Below are 27,780 nucleotides of genomic sequence, written 5' to 3'. Positions count from 1 at the left end.
CTCCTCCTCCTCCTCCTCCTCCGGGCCGGGGCGGAGCGGGCCGGCAGCGGCATGGCGGGCGGGCGGGCCGGGCCCGGGGCGCTGCTGGCGCTGCTGGCGCTGCGGGCGCTCGGGGCGGCGGCGCACCCCCAGTGCCTGGACTTCAGGCCGCCCTTCCGGCCGCCGCAGCCGCTGCGCTTCTGCGCGCAGTACTCGGCCTTCGGCTGCTGCGCCCCCGAGCAGGACGCGGCGCTGGCCCGCCGCTTCGGAGCCCTGGCGGCGCGCGTGGACGCCGCCGAGTGGGCCGCGTGCGCCGGCTACGCGCTCGACCTGCTGTGCCAGGTGAGCGGGCGCGCGTCGGGGCCTCGGCGGCCGGGCGGGAGAGCGGCGGGGGCGGCCCCGCCGGGCGGCGATCGGGAGTGGGCGGCGGGCGTTGGACCCCGAGTCCGCACCTCCCCCCCCCCCACCCCCGGCGGAGTCTTCGGCGCGGGGAGACGGGCTTTGCCATTCATTAGCTTCGTGACTCGGACCTTCCCTGGGCCTCCGTTTCCCCTCGTGAAGCAAGGCGGGCGGACAGAGCGATGTCATCACTCCCTTGGGAGTTTGCGGGCCCCTCGGCCCTGGGACCCCCTGGAGTCAGCGTGGAGGAGCCCCGCCCTTGTCGGGGCACCGGGATGGGAAGCCTTTGTCCCGCCAGTGCTTCCCGCGCTGCCCCGGGGGAGGTGGGCGCGGCCCGGACCCGCAGGGAGCGTGGTCCACGCGCGGGACTTGGGTTTGCCGAAGGGGTTGGGGGCCACCGCTCCCAGTGAGAGCCCCTCCCCCGCCCTGAGGACACGGTCTCAGAGCCCCGCCCCCTTCCTGGACCAGACGTGCCCGGTGCTCAGACCCCGGGGTGAGCCGGCCTGCGATGCTTGTGGCACTTCAGGCCCCCACCTAGGTTCCTGGTGTGCGCTCTCTCTGGGGGCGCCCCCACGTGGCAGAGGGTCTCTCGTCCTTTCAGACCACCTGAGTGACATCCCTTCCGTGTAACCTCTCTGCCCTCATCTCCCCTCTGGGGGCAGAGCCCCTACTTCTGCCGGCACGGGATTGCACAGGATTGTGCCTTAGCTGCTCCTGCATGGGTCTAATTCCCGAGAGGCTGACCAGAACCCCTGGGGAAATGCAGTCAAGGCCAGGAAGCCCTGAGGCTGGCCCCAACCACCATCCAGGCAGCCAGAAGCCTGGGGGAGGAAGGGTCCTGCAGGCCCGCCTAGCTGACGCCCTTCAGACAGCCAGGGGAGGGGCAGGAGGGCTGGCTTGGAATCAGACTTACTGGGTTGATCCTGGCCCTGCCACTCCTGGCTCCGTGACCCTGGACAGGTCACCACTGCACTTTCACTGCATCACCTTTAAAATAGGGGCAATCGTAGCCGTCCCTCAGAGTAGGCACACAGACAGGAGGGCACATGCTCAGGGCTCAGTGGAGGATTCTGGTTGGATTTCTCCAGCGCCTCTTTGGCCCCCACTGGCTTCCCAGCTCTAGGTAAGGACGGAATGGGGCCCAGAGGCCCCCTCGGGGGAAGCCCAGAGAGGCAGAGACTTGCCTAGTGGTCACACAGCTCAGTTATGGCCACGGTGGGCACTTGGACCACACTCAGCGCCAGTGTGAGTGGGCCATCTGGGTCAGAAATGAGAGGGCCTGGGAGGGGATGAGGAAAGGGGCCCTGGGGAGCACCAGAATGCGGAGGAGGGGGACACCCGCCGTTGGTGGTCTCTGCTCAGTCCCTGTGCTGTGCTTCTCAGGGGAGCCAGAACGGTCTGGTCAAGCATCTGCCTCCCTCACCAGCGTGGGGGCTCTTTGGAAGCAGGCCCTCCCCTCCCCTCATAGTTGGGCTCGTGCATTCACTCCACATTTGTTTATTGAGCACCTACTATGTGCCAGGCTCAACAGGACAAGTAAGGTAGGCGGGTCCTAGGAGGAGGAAGGGAACAACAGTCAGCCCTGCTATCCCTCCCTGGCAAGAGGCTCCCCTCTTCCCCTGGGAATCTTCCCAGCATGGCTTGGCCTTGAGCGACCAGTGGTAGACCGGCCTCTAGCACTTTACCCCAGGCGTCTCTGAGAGTGACCTCATGTCTGGAGTGAACTTGGAGAGGGCAGTGGAGGTTGGCTCACGGTTTCTCTGGCGGGGCCTCAAGGGAGGGCAGGAGAGTGCTGGATGGAGGACCATGCTGTCTGCGAGCCAAGGCCGTGTCTGGATCCGGCACCCCCTCGTTTCCACCCTGGGGAGGTGGCCAAGGTGACTTATTTACAAGTTTCAGTCAATGACAGCATTCAGACATTCACATCTGCCTTAGGGAGACGTACTCCAGACAGGAGAGAGGCCATGAAAGCATGCTCGCTCCCACAGCCCCCGCCAGAACCTGCCCCCATCTGGTGCCCACAGCCCCTGCAGGTGCCCAGGATGGCTCCTTAGCTGGAGGGCGATCGTCCCTTCTGGGCCTTAAGACCCTTTCCTAGGACTCTGCCCTCATCCAACTGACGCCTGTGTCATCAAGAGGAGAAATGACAGCTTGTGACATGTGACATCTTCAGGTTCCTCGTGTCCACATGACAAACTTCTGTGTAACTGAGACTGCCTCTCTGTGTAACCCGAAGTCATCAAAGCCTGGTTTCTGATGGAAATCTACATGGGACACACTCTGCAGGTGCATGTGCAGGACAGATATTTCCCCAGAGCCTGTTAGGGGCTGGCCCTGTCTGGGTGCCCGGGCCCAGAGGCAGTTGGCAAGTCATAGGCCCAGGCTCGAGTCCCCTTGCTCAAACCAGGAGACAGACACACGGATACTTACCAGAATGCACAAAAGGCTTCTCCAGGGTGACTGGACACTATGGGGGATAGGGAGAAAGTCCACACTTTTCCCTATAAAAGTCAGGGAAGGCTTCCTGGAAGAGGAAACATTGAATTGCACCTTGATAGTTCATACCATTTGAGCATGTGTTTATTGAACAATGCATGCATGATGTCTCATTTATTCCCGCCGACAACTGTGAGACTGGAATTCCTTTCCCCTTTTACAGATGAAGACACGGGCGCAGAGAGGCTAAGGAACTTGCCCCAGGTCACACAGGGAATGGTAGATTCAGTCTCTAGTATGCTCTGGCTCCAAAGCCCTTCTCTTACTGACTTTGTCATACTGCCTGTTTTCTTGAAGCCCCACTGTGTGCTGGGCCCTCGGGCCCCTTCCCTGGAAGGTCCCATAGCCTGTGGGGTAGGTGGACATACAAAGAGAACATAAAGTCCCGGCCAGGCAGGCCAGCTGAGGCATCTCCGACAACCGGGAGGTGACGCATGACCCCCCGTGGAGAGCTCAGCCCACAAGCTACAAAGTTACATTTTGGCGATGCTGTGTGGAGGGCCGCGGGAGGGTCCACAGGGGGCCAGGGTGGGGGAGTCAGGGCCCTGGGAGGACGGAGGAGCCAGAGAAGACTTTTCAGTCGGGTCTGGAGTCACGAAGACGAGTTTGCCAGATGAGGAAATGGGAAAGGAAGGAATACCCTCCCTAGAGAGCACTGCGTACACAGACCCGGCCTTCCTAAGCAGTAGGTGGCGGACATAAGGAACCCTTGGGACTCAGGACCGTGAGTCGCGAGCCTCAGCAGCCGCACAGGGCGACCTCGGGGCAGTGAGGTGGGCGGGCCGTCTGCTCCTGGGCTGAATGGCGCAGGCAGCTGAACGGTGTGACGCCCGATGGGCTTTGCTTGGGTTTTCTGCTGCCCCTTCCACTGACCCCGGGAGGCCAGTTGCTGGTTGTCCCTGTGGACGGCAACCACTACACCCTCCTGTCACGTCCTGCTTGTGGATTTCTCAGGTCTGAGCACCAGGTTTGCTCTGTAAGAGTATGTAGGCCACGAGGAAGGGCTGGCCAGGCCCCGTGTCCATGCATGGACGCTGAAGTTCCAGCCTGGCTCCCCGGAGGCCCCCCCAGTGCTCCCTCTCTAGCTCTGGGCTGGGCTTTGGTGAGCAGAGGGCACCCAGATCGGCTTCCAGAAGTCCGTTCCGCTCCTCATTGTGTCCCTAGAGCTGAGGACGGTGCCTGGCACGCAGTCAGCGTCCCGTAAACGCTTGCTGAATGAAACAGTGCTGACTAATCCGGAAAGAGCCCCGCTGTGGGCATCAGGAGGGCTGGGTCTGAGCCATGGCGTGACCACTTCTTGGCACGTAGCCTTCTTTGAGCCTCAGTTCGTCACCTACAAGCTAGAAGTCACAGTGACCCTACCTCGCAAAAATTAAATGAGGCGTGTGGGCGGACAGACCCTCCCTGGCCCACCCACAGCTGCCCGCTGGAGTCATAGGAGGCTCCAGGGCAACCGTGTGAGAGACGATGACGCATGGAGGCCTGGGCCTGGCTGTCTCGCCCACTCGCCGGCTGAGTGGGACGTGGGAAAACCCTGTGAGGCCTGGGACAGCGACCGACCAGAGACTTCCAAGCATACGTGGCCAAGTGGCCCTTAGCCTCACAGTAGCAGTAGAGGTGCCGGGAGGACAAGGCCGTGGTGTGACCATGATGGTTCCAAGGGAGGGAGGAGCCCCTGGCCCAGAGCCTGAACACACATCCATGAGGGCGGCTTGCCACCTGTCGGAGCCCCGCCTGGCCCTGCCGGTGAGGAGGGGAGCGTCCGGCCCCGGGAGGAGCACCCCCCAAGGCCTCTAGGGACCCAGAGCCGAGTCGGTCCAGACCTTGGCCCGCTGAGCCCATGGTGGGACCGGGGGCAGAGGGTGCCAGGCACAGACATAAATAATTACCTCTGCTCAGGTCAGGGGCTCTGACTGAAGGAGGTTCTTTTTCTTTTCTTTCGAGTTTATTTATTTATTTTGAGAGAGAGAGAGAGAGAGAGAGAGAGAGAGAGAGAGAATCCCAAGCAGACTCCACACTGTCAGCACAGAGCCCGATGTGGGGCTCGAACCCACAGACCGAGAGATCACGACCTGAGCCAAGATCAAGAGTTGCATGGGCACCTGGGTGGCTCAGTCAGTTAAGCATCCAACTTCAGCTCAGGTCATGATCCCACGGTTCACGAGTTCAAGCCCCGCATTGGGGTCTCTGCTGTCAGCCCAGAGCCCGCTTCAGATCCTCTGTCTCCCTCTCTCTCTGTCCCTCCTCTCCCTCCCACCCCAAATAAATAAACATTAAAAAAAAAACAAAACTGAGTCGCTTAATTGAGCCCCCCAGGCGTCCCTCAAGGGAGCTTTTCATACAGCCTGTGGAGCTGAGGCCTCTGCTCTGGGTGGGGGCGGGGTACACTTAACTGGGCTTTGGGGGCTGGGAGTTAGGCGCCCGCCAGTGAGCCCGGAAATGCCCCGGCTTCTAGGTCGAATCCAGCCTGTGACCTTGGTTAGGGGCTTCCTTCTCAGCCTCCTCTTTCCCATCCGTACAATGGGACCAAGAACATACTCCTGGCACAGTCAGTTGCGTTGAGTGATGGCCCTGGCCCACAGTCTGCCCAAATGCCCAGAGCTGTTGTTGTTGTTCACGCTATTTCTCCAACGGCCGCGGCTGTTATTTAAGGATGAATCGATTGGTGCTTTCGAGGGAAGGGCATGCCTGCAAAGGGAACCGTGTGCGCTGAGGCTCAGAGGTGAAAATGGCAGAGAGTGTCAGGAAACTGAAGGGGGGGGGCAGGAGGCGGGAGCTGATGGCAGAGCTGTGGGCAGAGCTGGATCCCGAGTGCTGGTACCTCTGCGTTGGCTCTCAGGCTGGGGTCGGGGTGTGAAGGGAGGGATCCTCTCAGCTCTCAGGGGGTGGGTGCTGGAGGCCTGAAGCTGGGGAGGGGTCTGCTGGGGTTTGTCACCTCTGCCTGGGTTCCCGAAAGGCAGAGCCTGGGGCAAAGCTTGCGGGTTATTTCCTTCTTGGGGTGAGAGGACCCGGAAGCACGAGTGTTGGGGGCAGAGGGAGGGCTGAGCCGAGGGTTGCCGCGCGATGCCTGAACTGGTTCCGAGAAGCCATCCAAACTGCGAATTGGGACTGTCTGCCGGGCGAGGAGGAGGGCAGAACACTTCACCCATCTGCCTCCCGTCCCCAGGGCTCACAGTCCTGCCCCAGGAGGGCCTGACTACCCTGCATTCCAGATCGTGCCCATGCGGGCCCTGAATGGGGTCCCCGGTGTCTCCTCAGCGGGGGAGCCCTCGGCAGGAGGCCAGGGAATCCAAGGGCGGCCTATCCATCTGTCCCCAGAGGAACACTACACTGGCTGCCCGGTGGCAGAGGACCGTCCAGGACCCTGCCCAAGGTGCCCGAGCAGTGGAGGGAGAGGGGTCCGGGGCCAGGGGGATGCGTGGGCATGGGTGTTGCCAATCTGTACATGTGCCAGCCTCCACAGTGCTGGGGAGAGTGGGGTCGGCCAGAGACCAAACCCAGACCCCTCCATGCTGCCCGAATCATACTGAAAGACACCGAGGCTGTGCCTCGGTCTCCCCCTCTGTAACACTCTCCCCTTCGTGGGCCCTTGTGAAGATGAAGCCAGTAATGGAGGTAGGAGCACCCATTCACGGTTAAGTACTGGTCAGGTGAGTTAGCTTCCAGCACATTCCCTACGCATTCACTCGGGGCTTACTATGTGCTAGGCACTGTCTTAGGTTCCGGGACACACAGTGAGCAAGACGGTCAAAATTCCTGTCCTTGTAGGGACGCCTGGGTGTCTCGGTGCGTTAAGCGCCCAGCTTCGGCTCAGGTCACGATCTCGCGGTTCATGACTTCGAGCCCCGTATTGCGCTGTGTGCTGACAGCCCGGAGCCTGGAGCCTGCTTCGGATTCTGTGTCTTCCTCTCTCTCTGCCCCTCCCCTGCTCACACTCTGTCTCTTTCTCTCACTCAAAAATAAACATTAAAGATTCCTTTCCTTGTAGAATTTACCTTCCAAGGAAGACAGACAGTAAGCATGCAAACACATTCATTTTTATCATGATACCAGATGATGGTAAGGTTTGTGATTTAGGGTGTTTTAAGTTTAGTTTTTTTTTTTTTTTTAAGTTTATTTATTTTGAGAGAGAGAAAGCCTGTGTGGGGGAGGAAAAGGGGGAGACGGAGTGAGAGAGAATCCCAAACAGGCTCCACACTGTCAATGCAGAGCCCCACACAGGGCTGGAACTCAGGAACTGCGAGATCATGACCTGAGCTGAAGTCTGAAGGTTAACCGACTAAGCCACCCAGGGGCGCCTGGGGGGGTTGGTGTTTGCTTCAAGCAGAGTCAGAAGCCAGGAGGTGGAGGGCAGGGGTGGGGAGGGGTGGGGGTGGGGGTGGCTGGGTGTGGTCAGGGCAGATCTCTCTGAGGATGTGTCCCTTGAGTGGGGATCTAAATAAAGGAAGGAGTAAGTCAAGCAGACACAGGGCGGAGATTTCATATGAAAAGAGGAAGTATAGAAAAGTGCCTCAGGGGCGCCTGGGTGACTCAGTTGGTTAAGCATCTGACTTTGGCTCAGATCATGATCTCCCAGTTTGTGGGTTAGAGCCCATGTCAGGCTCTGTGCTGACAGCTCAGAGCCTGGAGCCTGCTTCCCATTCTGTGTCTCCCTCTCTCTCTGCCCCTCCCCCACTTGTGTGTGCGCGCACACACACATACACACACTCTCTCTCTCTCTCTCTCTCAAAATAAACATTAAAAAAATTTTTTTTTAAGTTTTTTAAATACATGAACAAAAGGGTGCCCCAGACCCTTTCTGGCACACAGTAGGTACTCAAGGGCTGCTGTTAGTAGTAGTAATATTGTGGTCATTTGGTCTAACAGAAGCATTAAGGCAAGGGAAAGAGGTGAGGAGCTAGGAGGCCAAGGGTTGCTGCTACCTAGTTGAGATCGCCGTGTTGCTAGACAGATGGGGGCCCCATTTTACAGATCAGCGGCCTGAGGCCCTAGGAGGCGGGAGAGGTCACACGCATCCTCGCCGCCCCTGTCCCCGCAGGAATGCTCACCCTACGCCGCCCACCTGTACGACGCCGAGGACCCGTCCACGCCGCTGCGCACGGTGCCGGGGCTCTGCGAGGACTACTGTCTGGACATGTGGCAGACGTGCCGGGGCCTCTTCCGCCACCTGTCGCCCGACCGGGAGCTCTGGGCCCTGGAGGGCAACCGCGCCAAGTTCTGCCGCTACCTGTCGCTGGACGACACGGACTACTGCTTCCCGCGCCTGCTGGTCAACGAGAACCTCAACTCAAACCTGGGCCGCGTGGTGGCCGACGCCGAGGGCTGCCTGCAGCTGTGCCTGGAGGAGGTGGCTAACGGGCTGCGCAACCCCGTGGCCATGGTGCACGCGCGGGACGGCAGCCACCGCTTCTTCGTGGCCGAGCAGGTGGGGCTGGTGTGGGCCTACCTGCCCGACCGCTCGCGGCTGGAGAAGCCCTTCCTGAACGTCAGCCGGGCGGTGCTCACCTCGCCCTGGGAGGGCGACGAGCGGGGCTTTCTGGGCATCGCCTTGCACCCCGGCTTCCGGCACAACGGCAAGCTCTACGTCTACTACTCAGTGGGGGTCGGCTTCGACGAGTGGATCCGCATCAGCGAGTTCAGGGTCTCCGCGGACGACATGAACACCGTGGACCACAACTCTGAGAGGTGGTTGCCCTGGGGGCCCCGGGTGGGGTGGGGTGGGGTGGGGGGGCGGGGCTGAAATCCGGCCGCCAGGCCCCGCAGGTCGGCAACGGTGCCACCGGACCGATCCACGGTGTGCACCTGCCCTAGCTGTTAAATCCTCTGTCACAGCCAGGGAGGGGGCCGAGCCCCATGTCCTGGGCTCAGGGGAAGGACAGTCGCAGAACAGCATCACAGGATCACGTCCAGACTCCTGGATCAGCCACCGCGGGTGGTTCATTCCATCTGATTCTCCTAAAGCCCAGGGAGAGTCCCAGTAGTCTCCCCATCCTGCAGGTGAGGAAGGGGAGGCTTGGACAGGTAAAATGACCTGCTAGGCCACACAGCTGTCCTAGAATCCCCGTGTGTCTGTCTCCCGAGCCCCACCTTCCACTCCTCCTCCCCTGGACCCTCTGCTCCCTCCGCCTCCCCCAGCAGGTTTCTCTGCACCTTTCAACATGAGCCTCCTTTCTGTGTATTATCTGTGCCCCACCCCGTGTTCAAAACCGCTTGACCCGGCGTGGCATGAAGGACATATGCATCGGTCTGGGTCCAACACGAAAATAAACCTGGTACCAGCTAATTCAGCAGGCAAGATTTGATGCTGGGAGTTAGCTACTGAGGCGATAAAAATGAAAGAGCAGTCCAGGGGAGAAGCAAGGCAACTCTGAGTTTACCAGCTGGAGGAGGCTGCCTCTACCTCTTTCAAAGACAAACTGAGAGAGTTGGGCCACTCAGTGGAAGGAGGAGCCACAGTGGGCCTGGGCAGGGGGAGTTGCGGCCAGGGAGGAGGTACAGCTACTGCCAAGACATTGCCTGAGAAGAGAGAGAGAGAGAGAGAGAGAGAGAGGTGGGGAGAAATACCCCGGCTTCTCCCTTCCTCCCGCCCTCCAATCTCCTGCCAGTGCCTTCCATTGGCTGACCCTAGCTGGAGGCCAGCCAGCAAAGGAGCATGGGAAATGTAGTTTGCAGGGTCGGAGTCTCTGAAGCAGAGAACAAGTAGGGGCAGAACCAGGACTGATCTGAGGCAAATAATGGCACATCATGTACTTAATAAAACTGGAAAATCTTGACATTGAAAGTATAAAAAGGAGAATGAATCCAATATGCTGGCTCATGTGAGGGCTAATGTAGGTCTTGTCAGGCTGCGTTTATTTTGACTATGAGCCTCCTGGCAGCCGGAGCAAAAGGAGAAAACGTAATTCTCATTATCTTACATGAGGCTGTACAACCAGTTCTCCAAGAGATACCAGGTTGATCACACGGCTCTCGGATCAGAGAGACAGAGGGACTGAATGGATGTGCTTCACTGGTGACTTTTAGAAAGTGACTCTTGATAAAAACGGAAGGTGGGACACAAAAAACACGGATGAACATACTTCGGAGTGAGTGTTCAGTGAGGGTCCTCTGGGGACCTATCAAGTACCAGCCTAGAACTTGACTCAGGGAGGGACCAGGACCGAGTGGTCGTCCTTGCCTGAGTCAGCTGTCAGTCTCCATTCCCAGGGCTGGGATCCCAGCGGGAGGTGGAGGCCTGATGGTCTGAGCTGTCCTTTCCGGGAAGGACTTGGAGGTTGGGGCTCTGTTTTGCTCACCAGGTCACATGTGTTGGCCTCACGTGTGTTGGTTTCAGTGGAAGGTCTTGGTTCTGGAGGCCTGAAGCCCTGGATTCAAGTTACCTGACCGTCTTGTGCCTTGGTTTTTCTTACCTGTATTAATAAAGGGTCACGAAGTCAGTGACCTGTCCCGGAAAACCTAAGCAAACAGGGCCTTGGCTACAAGGGAGGATCCGGAGGAGGAAAAGGGTGAGGATTAGTAGCTACAAGACGCCGGAGGAACAGAGGGGAAAAGTTCTTGGCTTTGCTAAGTTTGCTGCCCGGTACCAAGATGTCTGGGCGGACGCCCAAGAGTCCGCACTCACGAGCCACTGTTCCTATCCCTGCACCTACCACTTCTGGAGGCAGCACCAGCAGCCAGGGAAGCGTGGCTTCCCCCTGCCTCTTGGTTTCCACTCTCCATTGGCAAACCCCAACCGGAAGCCAGCTGGCTGGCCACGTAGTGGAGGGTTTTCTGCCACGGCAGTAAAGGAAGGTGCCGAGGGGTGAGTTTGTAGTTGAGCACAGCTCACATCAGCAACCCACCTCTTGGAAGTTATGGAACAGAGCAAACGAAGGGGGCGTGTAGAAGAAACCAGTTGTGCCGGTGACTGGGTCGCCAGGGTTGCCTAATCGTAACTGGGGGGCTAGCGGTGGGGAGCGGTGAGGAGGCCTGAGTCCTAGTCCCAGCTCGGCTCCCTATGGGCTGTGTGACCTTGGGCCACTTGCTTAACCCCTCTGCGCCTCCAGGTCCCCACTAGCACAATGGAGTGAATCATCCTCGCCCAGACTCCTAGATAGATCCTTCTGAAAGTCACCTGCTGTAAAATGTATGAAAAGTCTTTTCAGCTGGGAAACGGCATCGAAGAGAGAAGAGATTTTATTGCTGTGATCTTCTTTTGTGTTTTTGCTGAGGTTGTTTTTATGTGTGTTTGGCGGGGGTGGCTTATCTCCTTTTAGGATAATCCTGGAGATCGAAGAGCCAGCCTCCAACCACAACGGGGGCCAGCTGCTATTTGGGGACGACGGGTACCTGTACATCTTTACTGGTGACGGCGGGATGGCCGGAGACCCCTTTGGCAAATTTGGAAATGCCCAAAACAAGTACGTTCTGCTTTGGGCTGGCTGGTGGGTTGGTTTACATACTCTCCTGGAGGAGGGGGGTCACTTCCTCGGCCACACAGTGCAGGGCAGTAGAAAGGGCTTTGGGCCCCAGTTCAGTCTGCAGCTGGGGACTCCTGTCAAGTCGCTTCCACTTCCCAGTTAGAGGGGATAATAATAATCTCCAGGGGAGGCTTGGCATGAGGAGTAAAGGCAATCCTGTGTCTTGAGGACCAGGCACAGAACCCACTTGTCACAGGTGCCTGATAAGTGACATCAGAGAGCCTCTGGGAAGATGGGCTTTTATTGGAAGGCAGCCCAGCCCTGCTTGAACTAGAGGAAGGAAAGAGGTCCTTCCAGGACCAAATGGGGAGTGTGAACTGGCTGGAGCAGGACTGTCTGGGCAGGAGGGCCCCTGCCCCACGGGTCACCCACATATGGCCTGGAAACCAAGGCATAGTCTTGCTGTCAGGTATCTACTTCTTGGGTTGAGCGGATGGCCTGCCATTATTCCACTTACACACACACACACACACACACACACGCGCACACACACACACACACACACACACACAGTGTAGACGAGGATATCTAGGGCAGCCTCCTCCATTCTCTTAGCTAAACTGACAAAATCTTCTTTAGCCCAGAAAGTAAAAATAGCGAGGGTGATGTTGATTACAGTAATTAAACGTTCATGATTTGTCACTTGCGCTCTCATACGTGACAGTGTAGGAATCACTGAAGCTTTCTCATGTTTGGGATGTGTTTAGAGATGTAGTCGGGAAAATAGAAATTAAGGATTTGTGGATAATTGGACAGAACTTAAAACATTATTTTGCAGCGATGAGTTGGGCCCCCTTCTGTAGTGAAGCCGGCTGCACGGTGTGTGGGCTCAGGAGTGTGATCTGTGGCTTGCTGCTGAGCAGGCTGGAGTGTGTGGAGGGGGGACTCCTTGGGGCAAAACCTAGAAGACCACAATCGGGGATTAAGGGTGGGGCATCTTTGGGTGGGGCTGAAGAAGACCTCATCTTTGAGGTAGGGGTGGTGGGTGTGGAGTGGGGGGGGGGTGAACTGAACAGGCCCGTGATGGCCAGTGTGTGGGACAGAGAAAGAAAGAGCACCAGCCTCCTATTTCCTGCTGAGATCTGCTGAGGTTTCTCTCCCCTTCCCTGAGCCCTGACCTGTTCTCTTGTGTGATGCTCCTGACTTTGATTGCTGGGTGTTGAAAGAAAACTGTAAATACGAGTCCTTTTTAGGAGTATTTTCACGCCCCCCCCCCACCCCCAGAGCCATGTAGGGAGGCAGGAAAGAGGGAGCGCGCTAACCTTACAGTGAGGAGACGGGCGTGGGAAAGTTGGAAAGCGCGTGGTGGCAAAGAGCTTGGGCTTCTGTGCTCCCGCGCTGCCTGGGCTGGATCCCAGCTCTCCCTTTACTAGCGGTGTGGCAAATGGGCACGTTCTGTGGCCTTTCTGAGCTCAGCTGCCGCGTCTGTAAAAGGGCATCAAGGCACTGCTCTCCTTGAGCTGAGGCGTTAGAGGGTATGTATGTATATGCGACGCTTCCCACGCAGCCTGGCCCGTGAGAAGGTGCCAGATAAATAAATGCTGGAGGAGTGAGCGAGGTTACCCAGCTGGTAAGCAGCTAAGGAGGGCTTGAACCAGGGCCCTGGCCCTCCCCCGCCCCCCCCCCCCCCCCCCCCCGTCCCCCCGCCACGTTCCGGGCTGGCCTTGACCTGGCCCCAGCACCCGCCGCCGGGGGCGCCCGAGAGCCCCGGCGCCGGGCGACCCCGAGCCGCGCCTCCTCCCGCCCGGCCCGCAGGTCGGCGCTGCTGGGCAAGGTGCTGCGCATCGACGTGGACCGCAACGAGCGCGGCCCGCTCTACCGCATCCCGCGCGACAACCCGTTCGTGGACGACCCCGCCGCGCGGCCCGAGGTCTACGCGCTGGGCGTGCGCAACATGTGGCGCTGCTCGTTCGACCGCGGCGACCCGGCCACCGGCGCGGGCCGCGGGCGCCTCTTCTGCGGAGACGTGGGCCAGAACAAGTTCGAGGAGGTGGACCTGGTGGAGCGCGGCCGCAACTACGGCTGGCGCGCCCGCGAAGGTTACGAGTGCTACGACCGCAAGCTGTGCGCCAACGCCTCCCTCGGTGACCGCCGTCCCGGACCCTCTCCGCGCCCCCCCTCCCCCGGGGCCCATCTCCCCGGATCTGCACCCCCAGCCCCCGCCATGGTCGTGCCCGCCGCCTCTCTTGTGCCCCTCCCGCCCCCACCCCGTGTCGCGTGGACACCGCCCCGCGCGCCCCCGGGGACACTGGCCCTGGATCCGTCCCCCACCCCAGGGGGTGTGAGCTAGTGCGCTCTCCCTGCCTGGCCGCGCCCTCCTCCTCCCCATCCCGGATCTCCCCTTCTTCTCCCTTGCCAGCGCTCCTGGGCTGTTTCTAGCTCTCCCGCCCTGTCCCCTTCCCGCACACCCATGCTCGACTCCCTGCTTTCCCGGATCTGTAAGGGGCCCCAACTCTGGCCCTCCTGGTGACCTCCCATCCCCTTGCCCCTCCAGACTCAGCCCACCTACCAAACTTCATTGTGGGGGAGGGACTGGCCTCCAGTGAACCCACATGCTCACCCCCAGCTTCCGCCCCCCTGCAGATGATGTCCTGCCGATATTCGCCTACCCGCACAAACTGGGCAAATCGGTCACCGGAGGCTACGTGTACCGGGGCTGTGAGTACCCCAACCTGAACGGCCTCTACATTTTCGGCGATTTTATGAGTGGGTAAGTGGCCCATGGGCTCCTGTGCCCGAGCAGCCCCACTGCCCTGAGTGTCTCCGGCCGCTGCCCCCGCGTTTGTGTAAAAAGCCGAGGGTACAGTGGCAGGGGCATGTGAGTACGTGCAGGTGCGTGCTCCCTACAGCTGCTGTCTGACGGGGACCTTCAAGGGCCAGGCAAGCAGGTCTCTTCCTCTGGGAGGAAGTCTGGAGTTACAGCTCAGGAGACACCCTAACCCGCCCCCTTTTCTCCTGGTTTCTTCCTGAGCTTTGCTGGCTGCCTCAGGCACCACCGTGAGGGCACAGCTCGCCACTAAAGACGGGATGCCTGTTTAGTGCAGACCCATCAGTCTTCCCCTCCCACTTGAGATTCCCGGGCTCCAGGCCTGACAGCAGTCCTGAGGGGCAGAGGTGGAAGGGTGAACAACTTCCGCACACACTCTGGGCCACCTGGCTTCTGAGGAAACCAGGACCCGTCGCTGCACTAACTGACCGGGGCTCCAGGGGGCATTGGCCCAGAAGAGGCCAGAGAGGTCATTCTGCCTGAATGGGGAGGACGGGGCTCATGCTCTATGCCAGTGGCATCTCACTCACTAAGACCCTAAAGGGTGCGTGTGTGTGTGTGTGTGTGTGTGTGTGTGTGTGAGCATGGGGTGAGGGTTGGGATATATCAGATTTTGGAGCGAGAAAAGTGAGCATACCTCCTAAACCTGCTGTGGGTCAGACTCTTTCCCAAGGAGAGCCCATGACCGCCTCATCCTCCCATTGTCCAGAGGAGGAAACTGAGGACCACAGGGCCTCAAGCAAGACATACACCCGGCACAAAGCTTAAAAGTGCTGCTGGGGAGGGGGATGCCTGGCTCAGTTGGAGGGACAGGAAGCTCTTGATCTTGGGGGCGTGAGTTTGAGCCCCACATCGGGTGTAGAGGTTGCTTTCAAAAATAAACGGGGGCGCCCGGGTGGCTCAGTCGGTTAAGTGTTCAACTCTTGGTTTCGACTCAGGTCGTGAGTTTGAGCCCCAAGTCGGGCTCCACGCTGACAGTGCAGAGCCTGCTTGGGATTCTCTCTCTCTCTCTCTCTCTCTCTGCCCCTCCCCAACTCATGCATGCACTCTCCCTCTCTCAAAATAAATAACCTTAAACATTTAACTAAATAAGTAAAAAAATTTTTTTAAATAATTCGTTCCTTTAATTTTATCTTATTTTTAAGTAATCTCTACCCCCAACGTGGGGCTCAAACTCACGACCCCAAGATCAAGAGTGGCATATCTACAGACTGAGCGAGCCGGGCGCCACCCCAAGCAAAGCTTTTTTTTAGAGATTACTTAAGAATAACATCTTTTTTTCAATGAAAATTTATTTATTTTAATTTTTTTAAATGTTCATTTATTTGAGAGAGAGAGAGACAGAGCGTGAGCAGGGGAGTGGTAGAGAGAGAGAGAGACACACACACACACACAGAATCCAAAGCAGGCTCCAGGCTCCGAGCTGTCAGCACAGAGCCCGACATGGCCTTGAACTCACCAATGGCCAGATCATGACCTGAGCCGAAGTCGGACACTTAACCGACTGAGCCACCCAGGAGCCCCTTATTTATTTTTCAGACAGAGAGAGGGAGAGTGCGTGCATGCACGAGTTGGGGTGGGGCAGAGGGAGAGACAGAGGGAGAGGGAGAATCCTGGGCAGGCTCCACGCTCAGTGCCGAGCCTGACACAGGGCTCGATCCCACAACCCTGGGATCGTGACTGACCTGAGCCAAAATCAAGAGTTGGACACTGTATTGACTGAGCCACCCAGGCACCCCAAGAATAAAATCTTAAAAAAAAAAAAAGTGTAGCTGAGGTGGCTTGGGTCTGATCCTGGCCCGCCTGCCTGTTAGCTGTGTGACCTTAAGCCAGTGACTTCACCTCTCTGTGCTTCAGTTTCCTCATCTGTAAAATGGAGATGAGCATAGTAGTTGCTTCCTAGGGTTTGGGGACCGAATCAGTTAATAGGCACGCAGCACTTAGAATCTAGTATCCGCTCACTATTTGGTGGCTCTTACTTCTTCCCACCCTGGCCTCTCCACCTGAGGGCAGCTAAACAGGGTTCCCCAGGAGTAGAAACAAAGAACTAAGGAAGCCTGAGGCTGGCCAGAGAATTGTCACCTCTTGCAGGCTGCTGACCCGAGGTTGGTTTGTGTCAGCCCCCGCACCGACCCTGACCTGGGCCTCTGGGTGCTGGATCCTCTCCAAGCTCCGCCCCTTCCTTAGGATCCGCCTCTGCCACTCAGCTTTCCCATGAAGCCTCTGTTTCTCTGTCTGAGTCTCCTTTCTCCCGTCTGCCGTCCCCCAAGAGTGTCCAAGTCTCTTCGAATGTGTGTGTGACCACACACATTCCACTAATTTTGCCAGCCTTTCCCAAGCCCTTCTGCTGAATCAGGGGGAGGGCAACAGAGCTGAAATTCCCTTGCGCCCCAGTCAGGGAGACAGGCCCACGCCGGGTCCACTCGAGTGCAGCCTCAGACAGCCTGCGTGCAGTGCTGGGGGAGCCCGGCGCAGGGGCAGTCAGGAGGGCTTCCCGGAGGAGGGCATGTCCAAGCAGGGCCTGGTGATGGACGGGGGGGAGAAGGGAGTAAGGGGCAAGATCAGCATATTCTGAAGATGCCCAAGCATCTCCAAAGTGGAGGCGGCTCCAGAGTATGTACAAACTTCCGGCCACCAGGCACGGAGGATTCCGAGGCTCTTGACCGCAGGTCAGTGGGTGGGGCTAAGCTGAGGGGGGGCAGGGGACAGGTTTGTCCCCTGGTGCATAGTACGTGCCCAGTGAAGAATGCGGCGGGGCCCGCTTTATGAGATCCTAACTGCTAGACCACCAGGGAGCATGGAGGGCCAGCCTTATGGGTGTGCAGCCTGTGCGGATGCACAGACCTCACGCTCGGAAGGGCCCACACTTGACCGCACAGTGGTCAAGTTCTGCTCTCACTGTATTGAGATACTTGGTGGTTTTTGAACAAGGGGTCCTGTATGCTGATTTTACACCGGATCCCGCAAACGACGTATGGTCCCTGTTGCGTGAATAGTACGAGTGGCTGGAGGGATTGCGGGTTGGGTTCCCCCGGGGCAGCACGCCAGCCAGGACCCCACAGCTCATCCTTCTTTGCAGGCGTCTGATGTCCCTCCGAGAGAACCTGGAGACGGGCCAGTGGCGCTACAGCGAGATCTGCATGGGTCGAGGCCAGACCTGTGCGTTCCCAGGCCTCATTAACAACTACCACCCTCATATCATCTCCTTTGCAGAGGACGAAGCTGGTGAGCGCTCCCGAGGCCCTGAGGCCTCTCTGTCCAGGCCACAGGCCCCGGACTGATCCCCCCGCACCCCCACCCCGTGGGTCCTCTGGGCCTGGGATTCCAGGGACGGGGTCTCGGGCCTGAAATCCCCTTCAGGCTGGGGAGCGAGTGTGCAGTGGCCTGAGACCTTGCCGCATCCGGAAGATGGGAACAGTGTCCCTGACCCTGCTTCTCCCTGCAAGGCCGCCTCTAGGCTGCAAATAATGATGTGGAGCGAGCAGACCGGGAAAGGGTTTATGATGGTGGAAATGCAGGCTGGCGGGAGGCGGGGGGGGAGGGGGGGACTGTGTTCCAGACCTCTACCACCCTGGGTTCGTGAAGACCCAAGAAATCTGGACTGTAAAATTAAGCCACACGGTCTTCAGAAGGTGGGTGGACACCGCCCTCTTGAACACCCTTTGTGGACACTCTTGTTAGCGGGTTCCCATTCAGGCTCTTGCATTTTCAATGCAAGGAACAGGGAGGGAGGGGAGAGGATGAGGGGCCATGGAGGCTGGACCCTGCTCCAGCCTCCTGCCTTTGTCCTTGGCCCCGACTGTCCCTGGACAAAAGCCGAGGGGCCCCCAGTGGGGCCTGGGGGATGCTTGGCAGGGTTGCTAGGCAACGCCCACCCAGGGACCTTTGGAGGGGTATCCCCTGCAGGGCCCAGGGCCCAGAGCCCCCAGGCCTAAGTCTGGGAAACCTTTGTTGGATGACACCCGTCACAGTCTAAATTTTCAAAAGGGCAGCCCCAGCCCCCCACCGCCCTCCCAAACCCACTGGACCTTGAAAGCCTTTTCTTTCGGCCAGTAGGGGGTTAATGTGTTTTGGAAGGAGGGGCGCCCTCCCCCCCCCCCCCCACCGGGAGCAGGACTTGGAAGGTGCAGTTCCCAAGGGGCCCTTGTTCAGCCCTCTGAGTGACACCAAGTAATGGAGAGCCAGGAGGAGGCTCCTCTAAACCACACGGCCCGGGGGGAGCACACTGGTGAGCTCAGGAGGGCGACCCCTGGAAGGCACAGAGCCCTGGGGTCCAACACAGACAGTCCCCCCCCAGCCCCGGGCTCAGGCTCCTACCTCTCCAGTTGTTCTCCTGACATTTGCAAATTGGCCACAAGGACCTCTGCGGGCCTGGGGTTCTCCGGGACAGTCCACACAGCAGAGAGAAGAGGGCAGTGTGGCCCTGGGTAGGGCGCCGGTGGGGGCTGTGGCTCCCAGCAGACCAGGCTGACAGGCCAAGGAGTGCGCCTGGTCCGAGCCCATCACCTCACAGAGGTGGGGGTGGGGGGACTGTACCCAGCCTGGCCCCCAGAGGCCTCCTAGGGCCTTGAGCTCGAGCTTGGTCAGCCAAAGGAAGACTGACCTTGGAAAAGAGCATTCCAGAAGGAGGCAGCGGCATGTGCAGGGAGACCCGAGTCACTCCCAGGGCCTGGAGTGTAGGTGTGAGGGCTGCACGGCCAGGGAGGAGACAGGGGCTCCCAGGGGCCACTCTTCAGAAAGAGGCCCGGAGAGGGAAGTCACAGCCCAAGGCTGCACAGCAAATCCATGCCTATGACATGGGTTCTCTCCAGCAGGGGCTGTCCTCCTGGGGTACGGTTGCATCATCACCTTGGGGACCTATTTACCACCCCAACCCCACCAAAGCAGGGCTGGTGCTCCTGGGGGCAGGGTGTCAGAGGTCATTGAGCACTCAGCATCCTGCCCTCCCCAGCCCCAGGCTCCCCACCACAGCTGGGTCTACCCCAGTTACACAAGTTGCCCCCCCCCCCCCCCCCACTGCAAGCGTCTTCCCCTTTGTGGAATTCCCTGGGTTTCTTGGGCCTTGATTCTCAGACCCCACCCCCATGCAGCCCTCCTTGACTGCATCTGTCCCCACAAATATGCCTTCCTCTGAGTTCTCACCTCTCTGTCCAACTTAGTGGTTCCTTGGGGATCACCCCCATCCTTGGGAGAACTCTTCACTGTACTCTTCCAATGACAGAAGTATTAGCATGGCCGAACTGTCACACTGAATCACAACGTGGGCTGTGTCTGGGCCTCCCAGCCCCCATGTGTCCTACAGTGATGAAGGAGGACTTGGGGGCAGCAGACATTCCTGAGTTCCAGGCCTGGCTTAACCACTCACCAGCTGTGTGACTTTGGACAAGTCGCTTAACCTCTCTGAGCCTCTCGTTTTCTCATCTGTAAGGTGGGAACGATGAAGCCTATTTCCTGGGCATTGGTGCCTCTGGCAGCAAGAACCAGGGGGCGGGATGAGGGCGAGGAGAGAAAGAACTCACATTTGCTCAGGGTATCCAGGTGCTCATAACTCTCAGGGGCCCCGAGAGGTCGAGGAAACTGAGGCTCCAAGTGGGGCTGTCCCTGAGCTATAGGCGCGCACGTGGGGCTCAGCGCAGGAGCCCTGCCCCCCACTTCAAGCGTGGACTCTTCTGGCCCTGCCACCTGCCTGGGAGATGCCTGCTGGTCAGTGGAGAGAGACTCTAGTCTCCAGGACTTGGCAGGACCCGGATCCTGAGGATGACAATAATAGCAACAGTGACAATAGCTAATATCGATTGAGCATTTAGTCGGTGCTCTTCGAATCCTTATTATAGCCCTAGGATCCCCTATGTCCCATGTTGGGGATAAGGAAGCCGGGGCTCAAAGGGCCACATGCGCCAACAGTAAGCAGTAAGCAGTTGGCTGGGGAGCTGGGCTGTGGCCCCTCCCTTGTGCCCAGAGGTGTGTGGCGCTGTGCATGAAGCCAGGCGGGGACCAGGGTGGGGCTGGGTCCCCAGGGAGGAGGCAAGACGGTGGGTCGGTCCCGGCAGAGCCGCCCGCAGCCCCGGAGACTGCTGTAGACTGCTCTCTTTCCCAGCCTCTGGTTCCTGCAGACCTGGAAGGCCCCTGGCACGGCTCTCTGGGGTTGGGGTCCGTGTCAGAGCCTGGGAGGAGCCGGGGGGCGGGGGTGGGGCCAGTCGGGACCGTATCCCAGGCCGTGTTCTCACTCCTTGCCTGGTTTCTCGCCCAAGGGGAGCTGTACTTCATGTCAACGGGCGTGCCGAGCGCCGCAGCGGCCCGTGGGGTTGTCTACAAAGTGATCGACCCTTCCAGGTGAGCCCCGCCCACGGCACTGCCTGGGCTCCTGCTGTCTGCCAGGGGTCCTCGCCTCCACTGCCTTCTTTTCCTCTCTGCCACCCCCTGGGGGGGGGCGATGGGTATCACTCATAGCCCCATTTTTCAGAAGGGAACACTGAGACCCAGAGAAGGGAAGTGACTGGCCAAGCCCACAGTGCTGGTGAGGGGCAGACCCAGGACTCAAAACTGGATATGCCACCTCGAATCCAGCTCTGCTCATGCCCCAACCCTGCACTTTCTCCTCTCTGACATGCCCCTCACTCCTCGGCCAGCCCACCCCCGCGCCACCCGACAGGCCCCCAGCCCCTGACTTCCCTCTGAGATACCCTGATGCCCGCCTGTCCCCACCGCAAGGCTGCCTCCCACCGTCCCTTGGGGAAACCAAGCCACCGGCTACTGTGTGGAACCTGCTGGAGCTTTCAGAACACCTCCCTGACCCTCCCCCTGCCCGTCTCTGTTTTGCTTCTGCACGGAAAGCCACTGATTTGGTGCCGGGCAGTGTTCTGACTCCTTCCCCGTGAAGCTCACTGACTTCTCAGCTGCTTAGTTTGCAGGGATAGAAATCACGTAAAGTCGAGTGCCCCGGGTCCAGCCAGAGCCGGAGCTGGGGTTGGGACGAGGCAGCTGGCTCTGGAACCCTGCCCTGACCCCTCCACCGCCGCACAGCCCCACCCTTCGCCTCAGGCCTCACTGCCTCCAAGGATCCTTTCCCTCCAGGCTTGGTCCGGGGCTCCCCTAGGCTCTCGCCACTCAGACCCCTAATCTGTACTCTCTCCCTGGCCCTGGAGTCTCCAGGGCTAAGCCTGTCCTCTTCACTGTTTCAAAGTCGGCGCTGGCCTTGGGCCTGGCCTGCAGCATAGAGCGGAGACTCAGGCACGCCTGATGAATGACGGTGATCTTTCTTCAGCCCCTTCTCCGCCCTTAGAGTTTTGCTTCTCAGTCGGCCTCCATTCTGCCCCTGGGCCAGCTGCCCCCGCCGTGTGCCCGGCCGGTGCTCACCCCCCAGCACACAGCCTCAGGTGCTCTCGAAGCATCCGGTCACGTGTGGCAGACCCCGGCACAGACAGTCACCCTGACCTTTGAAACACGCTGGTTTTGGAAAAATCCTGAAGAACATCATTGCACTTTAAAAAAAATAATTTAAAAAAAAATTAGAGTAGGCTTAGATTTGCAGACAAATTGCAAAGATAGTTCAGAATTTCCCACACACCCCTCGCCTGATGTCCTCTGTCGTAAACATCTTGCATCATCAGGGTCGCAGTGCATGAACCGATATCGGCACATTGCTATTAATTAAAGGGTTTCTCTGGATTTCCCCTGCTGTCCTTTTTCCGCTCCAGGATCCTGTCCAGAATGCCATTTTACGCTCAGCCATCCTGTCTCCTTAGCTTCCTCTGGCCTGTGACAGCCTCCCAGACATTCCTTGTTGACCACACTTTTTTTTTTTTTTAACACAAATCTATTCGTTCTTGATATCGTTATTAGGAAACACAGAAATACTCCCCCCTTTCTTCTCTCCTTTCCATTTGCCCCAGGTCTCCTCGGGCTTTATCTGCTAGTTCCAGGACTCATGTCAACGCAAAGGAGCACACGCAAACTTTGCATTTTTCTTTGTTCGTTTTCCCCGCTTTGTATACACATCTCCACCGTGTAACAGCACTCTCCAAAGGATCGTTTTTAATGGCTGTGTAATTTGCTGTTGAGTCACTGCGCCATAATTATCTTACCCATTCCTTGGCCATTTAGGTTATTCCCCCCCCCCCTTTTTTTAAAGAGTGCTTCTCTAAGGAAATATCACATATATGGAGCATGTAATTCATACCAGAGGCTGCCTCAGACCCGTCATCTCCTTTCGCCACGCAGCGCCCTTTCCTGGTGACGGAGGGAACCCGAGGCTTAGGGAGGTCTCTTGTTCTGGATCTCCTGGAGTGGGGAGCCAGAAACGGGCTAGACTCCTTCCCTTCCCGCCCTCTCCCTCGTCCCTTTTGTGTGTCTCTGCTGGAATGCATGTCTTTCTCTGCACCCACAACGTACTGCCTAGAGGCTCCCTTGCAGAACACGGGGAATGAAGAAATCAGGAGTGGGCGAGTGGGGCGGGGGCAACCAGCACTGCCCCGACACAACGACTGCGGCATTGGCGGGGGCAGGGGGGGGGTATCTCCCACCTTTAGCAGAACAGAGTTTTTGTTTTCGTTTTTGTTTTTACGTGATTTCCTTAAGGAACAAAACCGTGCTGGGCCTGTCTGAAGTGTGTGGGTACTACCTGGGGTTCAGGGCAACAGGAAACCCACCCGGTCCGCAGCTTTGAGAAGCGAGTGTGCCTGGCCGTGCGTCTTCGGTCTCCGGGTGCGGGAAGGCCCATATCCCTCCTCAGTTTCCCTCTTTGGCCAAGCCGGTCTGGAAGTCACCTCGCGTCACATGGCCATTCACCCCTCGGGCTTTCCCCTTGTGCTGCCGGGACCCTATTGAAGTCTGGGCTCACGTGGGCCAGTCCCAGAATAGGGCCGGTCCCATTCAGAGACTCACAGATCGACAGCCAAAAGCTAATTAAAATGGAATCCCATTCCTTCCTTGTGCCCCTCGGGGATGTCAAAGGAGGCCCAATTCATAGCCCTGGCAACCCTTCTCAGACTCTTTTTTTTCTCCCAGTCCTCTCAAACCCCACCCTCCAGGGCCCCGGATCCCTCAGCCTCTGGTGCCAGCCCTGAGGCTCTCCCTGGCCCTTTATCTCTAGACCGACCTTACCTTGCCCTCACATGCCGCATCACCAAAATCCAGGAGCCAGAGGGGCAGAGAGAGACCCTCCTCAAAGGCTGTGCGGCGTGGGGGCTCCGGTGGGGCTCAGGAATCGGGCTGCAGCCGTGGTTACAGAAGTGGGCTGATCACATTCCCAAGGACAGTTCATGCTCTGAATCCCAAGTGGCCCAGGAAAGCCTGAGCCGCCCGCCCCCGTGCTCTCGGAGCAGAGGCCGAGCGGGCCCTTGGCAGGATCTCTGTCCTGGGGTTGGGCTCCTAGAGCCTGGGGCACGCAGGCCGCCACGGGCCACACCGCAGGTGCCTCCACAGATGGCCCCCACTGATACTGTCCACACCTGCCTGGGCCTGGCTGCACAACCTGCCTGGCTGCAGGGGGAGAGCGGGTGGCAGAGGGACATGCTCGGGGCGGGCTCCCCTGGGCGGGGGGCGCTCATGACCTCCTGTGTGTCGGCAGACGGGCACCACCCGGCACGTGCCAGATCCAGCCTTCCCGGGTGAAGGTGAGGAGCCGCCTCATCCGTTTCGTGCCCAAAGAAAGTAAGTGCCCACACGGCGAGGGAGGGAAGCTCCTGTAGCCCGTAGCGGCTGGGTGGAGGGTCCTTCCAGCTGGCCCCGGATGCCCTTCCTGGGCCCCTGTGCCTAGCACTGGGAGTGGCGCACATCAGACACTCAGTTAAAGTTGGTGGAGCTCTTTAAACCCAGGTCATGGGTAAGTGGCCTCAAGGGGGCAAGGAACAGGGAGAGACGGCGGGCGCCAGGCCAGGTGCCCTCAGAGCTCTTGGGGGCAGAGACAGTGGGTCGATCTGCAGGGGAGCAAGACTGGAATGAGTCATTTCAGGTGCAAGAGCCCCAGGAGAGGGGGCATTTGCCTGGGGCCGCCATAGGATGGTTCCGTTGTGACCAGCTCGGTGGAGAGGGAGGTGGGTGCAAACCCATGACCTGAGGGCCAGCCAAGGCCACGGATGATGGTCCCTGGCGTCTGGGGCCAACTGAAAGGGTATGCCTGAAGAGGGGTCTTATCCCCGGGGCCCCAGCTAGGTGAGAACACAGACCAGTGCTGCCAGACCATCCATTCTTAAGAGAAGCAGGAAAAATGCACCCATCCATCCCTCCCTCCCTCCCTCCATCCATCCATCCATTTGCTTACCACATACACGTGCTTCATGCTGGGGACATACCGCTGAGCAAGACAGACACGGTCCCTGCCTGCTCGGGTGGTTATAAACGATCTCCCCATTTGCAAATTCGAGCAACTCTGGTTCGAAATTTAAAAAATCGCCCTGCAGGCCAAAGGAAATACTTCAGTGGGCCAAGTGTGCCCAACAGATAGATCACCAGTGGGTGGGCTGAGGGATAGGGGGGCAGGAAGAGGGGGCGTGCTCGACACCTGGCAGTTGGGGGTGGCCAGCCCTGAGGAGGCGGTGCCCCCAGGAGAGGAAAGTTGGGGGAAGGAATGAGCTCAGTGTTTTGGGACGTTCATTTTAGCGGCAGCTGGTTCCAGGCCTTGGCGGGTTTTCCATTCATTCAGCAGTTTCTGGCACTTTCAATAGTTACCCATTCGGTGCTGGATGCTGGGGCCACAGGAGAAGGCAGACCGGGCCCTGTCCTGGCTGAGACCGACAGAGAAGTCACTTATGGCCCCAGGGCCTTTACAGAAGTGTGTGCCAGCTGCCATGGGGACCCAGAGCAGTGCAAGACTGGGGTGGGGGTGGGGGGTTCCTGGAGGCTGAGGGTTGGGGCCTGGAATGAAGAGGAAGGTCCTCTGGAGGTGGGGTGGGGGCGCAGTCTAGGCAGCGGGGACCGGCAAGAGCCAAAGCAGAAGCGAGGCAGCCTAGGGGCAGGAAGTCCTTCCCTGTGGGTGGCCTGGGGGCCAGTGTGCAGGGAGGGGAGCGTCTGGCCCATGTCGCTGGGCTCCTGGCCCTGACCTGCACGTGGCCTCGAATTAAGACCCTTTCTCAGCCTTCATCTCAGCTGAGGTGGGGAGGTTTAGGGTTTGGACTGGTGGCCCTGGGATCCCTCCCCGTAGTAATGGCGTAGACTGGGAGTGCCGTCTCTCCTGGCAGCGTCTCATGGAGGGTGAGGTTTATCTCTGTGGCTGACCAGGGCCAAGTGTGAGGGCCACGTGCTGCAGGGACGCAGGGAGTCGCCCGCCTCAGCTCCCCACGCCTACTGTATCCAGGCCCCGTGTTGGGGTAGACGGCCAGGGTACCCTGCCCCCGACCCCAGCTCTGGTCATTATGGGCCCCAGCCCCCAGCCAGCAGCCTGGAGGAGAGAACTTCACGTTGGAGGCCCTGCGCCCTCCAGTTCCCGTCCTGCCCGTCTGCCTTAGATGAGATAGATCCTCACTTTCTTCTCATCGGTGGGCATCAGCGTCCTCACCCCTACGCAGGAGATTGGAACCAGAAAGGGTCACTTGCCCGAGAAGCCCTCCCAGACACTCCTTCCCCTCCACGGGGCTCACGAGTTAACAGCGTGAGGGTCTGTCCCGCGTCCCTGCTCCCAGACTAGAGACTCCCAGAAGGCCAAGACTAGGGCAAGGCGGGGAGACCCCAGTAGCAGACCGGCGTAAGCCAGCTGCCAGCTAGTGTGCACAGAATGAAGAAGCACCTCACACCCAGCTCCAGGCTGGCGCCTCCAAGAGGTACCCCATCCTCAGGGTCAGAGCCGAGGGCAGAATGAGAACATTTTCCCCTTGTGAGGGGTGGAGGGGGGCGGTCTGCATTCCTGGGTGGAGAGCGGGGGAGGTGTGGGCGTCCGGAGTCCCTCTGACCGCACGCTCTTCCTCTGCGCAGAGTTCATCCGGAGGGAGGAGAGCACCCCACGGCCCACAGCGCGTGCACCCACCAAGGCGCCCCGCCGCAGCCGCCCCACGGCCGCTCGGCCCGCGCCCACCCCGCGGCCCGCCCGGCCCACCCGGCGGCCGGGGGGCCGGAGGGGCGGCGGGCGGCGGCGGGGGGCGACCGGGCACGGCTGACCCCGCGCCCTCGAACGGCGCCGTGCGCCTGGTGCGGCCCGCGGGCCTGAGTCCCGGCCGCGGGCGTGTGGAGGTGTTCGCGGGTGGCCGCTGGGGCACCGTGTGCGACGACGCCTGGGACACCAAGGCCGCCGCTGTCGTGTGCCGCCAGCTGGGCTTCGCGCACGCCGTGCGGGCCACCAAGCGCGCGGAGTTCGGCGAGGGCCACGGGCTGCCCATCCTCCTGGACGACGTGCGCTGCGCGGGCGGCGAGCGCAACCTGCTGGAGTGCACGCACGCCGCCGTGGGCACGCACAACTGCGGGCACCAGGAGGACGCGGGCGTCGTGTGCAGCCACGAGGACCCTGACCTGTAGGCGAGCACCTGCCGGCCGGCCAGGCCACCTCCTTCCCGCCGGGGCCCGGCAGGGCTCCTCCGCCCTGAGCGCGCCGGGTGCGCGCCCGAGTCTGGAGGCGGAGGGGGCCCACCTGTAACGCCGTCCTGCGGCCCCGTGTGAGGTGTGTGCGGGGCTCGTGTGCACTCTGTGTCCCTGCCCGTGTGTCTTCTGCAGACCAGAAGCCACAGCATGTCGGGTCTGTGTGCTCATGGGCCCCAGGTGTTCTTTCCTTACTCCCAGACATCTCAGGCGTGTGCAGGAACACAGTCGGGCCCTGGACCCTGAGCACTGAGGGCTACTACTCTTCAAGAGCAGACATGGCCCTTGGCCGAGTTAACAGAGGCACAGCTGGCAGACCGAGGGAGGGGACCAGGCCTGTCCTGCCCAGGGCTGGAGTGGAAGGCCCTCGACCATCTGGAGCGTGGCCTGAGAACCCGTGGCCCAGCAGTCAGAGGTGCCGAAGAGAACAGGAAGGCAGTGGGGCCAAGGGAAGGTATTAGACCGATGGGTCTGGGCTGACCCGTGGGCCACGGCATCTGAGTGAGGGTCAGGCTGCCTAGGGGGAGGTGAGCGCCTGGGGAGGGGGTACTGGATGACCTCTGGGAGAAGCCTTCTGGTCATCTTGGGCCTCATTGTCATGCTGGGTCTATGTGGGTGCTCTGGGGACAGTGCTGGGTCCCCTGGCCCTGAGACCTGACTCTCCAGTGCTCACTGGGACAGAAGCCACCCATCTGGCCACTCCAAGCACCACGGCCCCCAGCGAGTGAGTGAGGCATCAGGATTCTCGACTTTAAAGGCCGTATCGGGGGCGCTGGAGCCACTTCGGTCATCTCCATCCCCACACGGCTCAGTGAAATCCCAGGGACCCCCGATTCCTCCAGCGGTTCCCCCCAGGAGTCCAGAAAGACTACTGATGCTCTGTCACCCGAAGCTGTGCCAACAACGTCACTGTTTACAACCCCCTTCCTGCCTCTTCTCTCTGATCCATGCTGCCTGGGATCTGGAGGTGGGGACGGAGGAGGGGGGCTGGGGAAGTTCCTTTGCCCATTAAGCCCCTCCCCCCCCCAGCCGCTCCATGCAGGTCTGTCAAGGCTTGTCAAGTATAGTTGGGCATAGCCTCTGTTGGGGGGTGGGGGCGCAGAGAGAGCAAGCAGATGGTCACTGGGCAGTGAGGACAGGATAGAGCCCATGTCAGGGCCTGTGGGGCTCTGGGTG

General features: G+C 59.6%; 1 protein-coding gene across 1 annotated transcript; it reads left to right on the top strand.

Moving 5' to 3' along the window:
* Nucleotides 1-51: 51 nt before the first annotated feature.
* On the top strand, nt 52-27,528 carry HHIPL1 (HHIP like 1). Its single transcript, XM_047080122.1, is given in 10 exon segments — nt 52-321; nt 7,913-8,559; nt 11,130-11,273; nt 13,089-13,417; nt 13,917-14,043; nt 17,180-17,325; nt 20,352-20,433; nt 23,669-23,751; nt 26,008-26,168; nt 26,170-27,528. Coding segments are annotated over 10 exon segments (2,364 nt in total). The 3' UTR covers nt 26,545-27,528.
* Nucleotides 27,529-27,780: the final 252 nt, after the last annotated feature.

This window comes from Lynx rufus, unplaced genomic scaffold (genome assembly GCF_022079265.1).
Source record: "Lynx rufus isolate CCGP_SWC_20201006 ecotype Redwood Valley unplaced genomic scaffold, mLynRuf1.p SCAF_17, whole genome shotgun sequence".
NCBI classification, from domain to species: Eukaryota; Metazoa; Chordata; class Mammalia; order Carnivora; family Felidae; genus Lynx; species Lynx rufus.
Note: the sequence above shows the minus strand (reverse complement) of the source record. Positions and strands in the feature narration are given on the sequence as shown.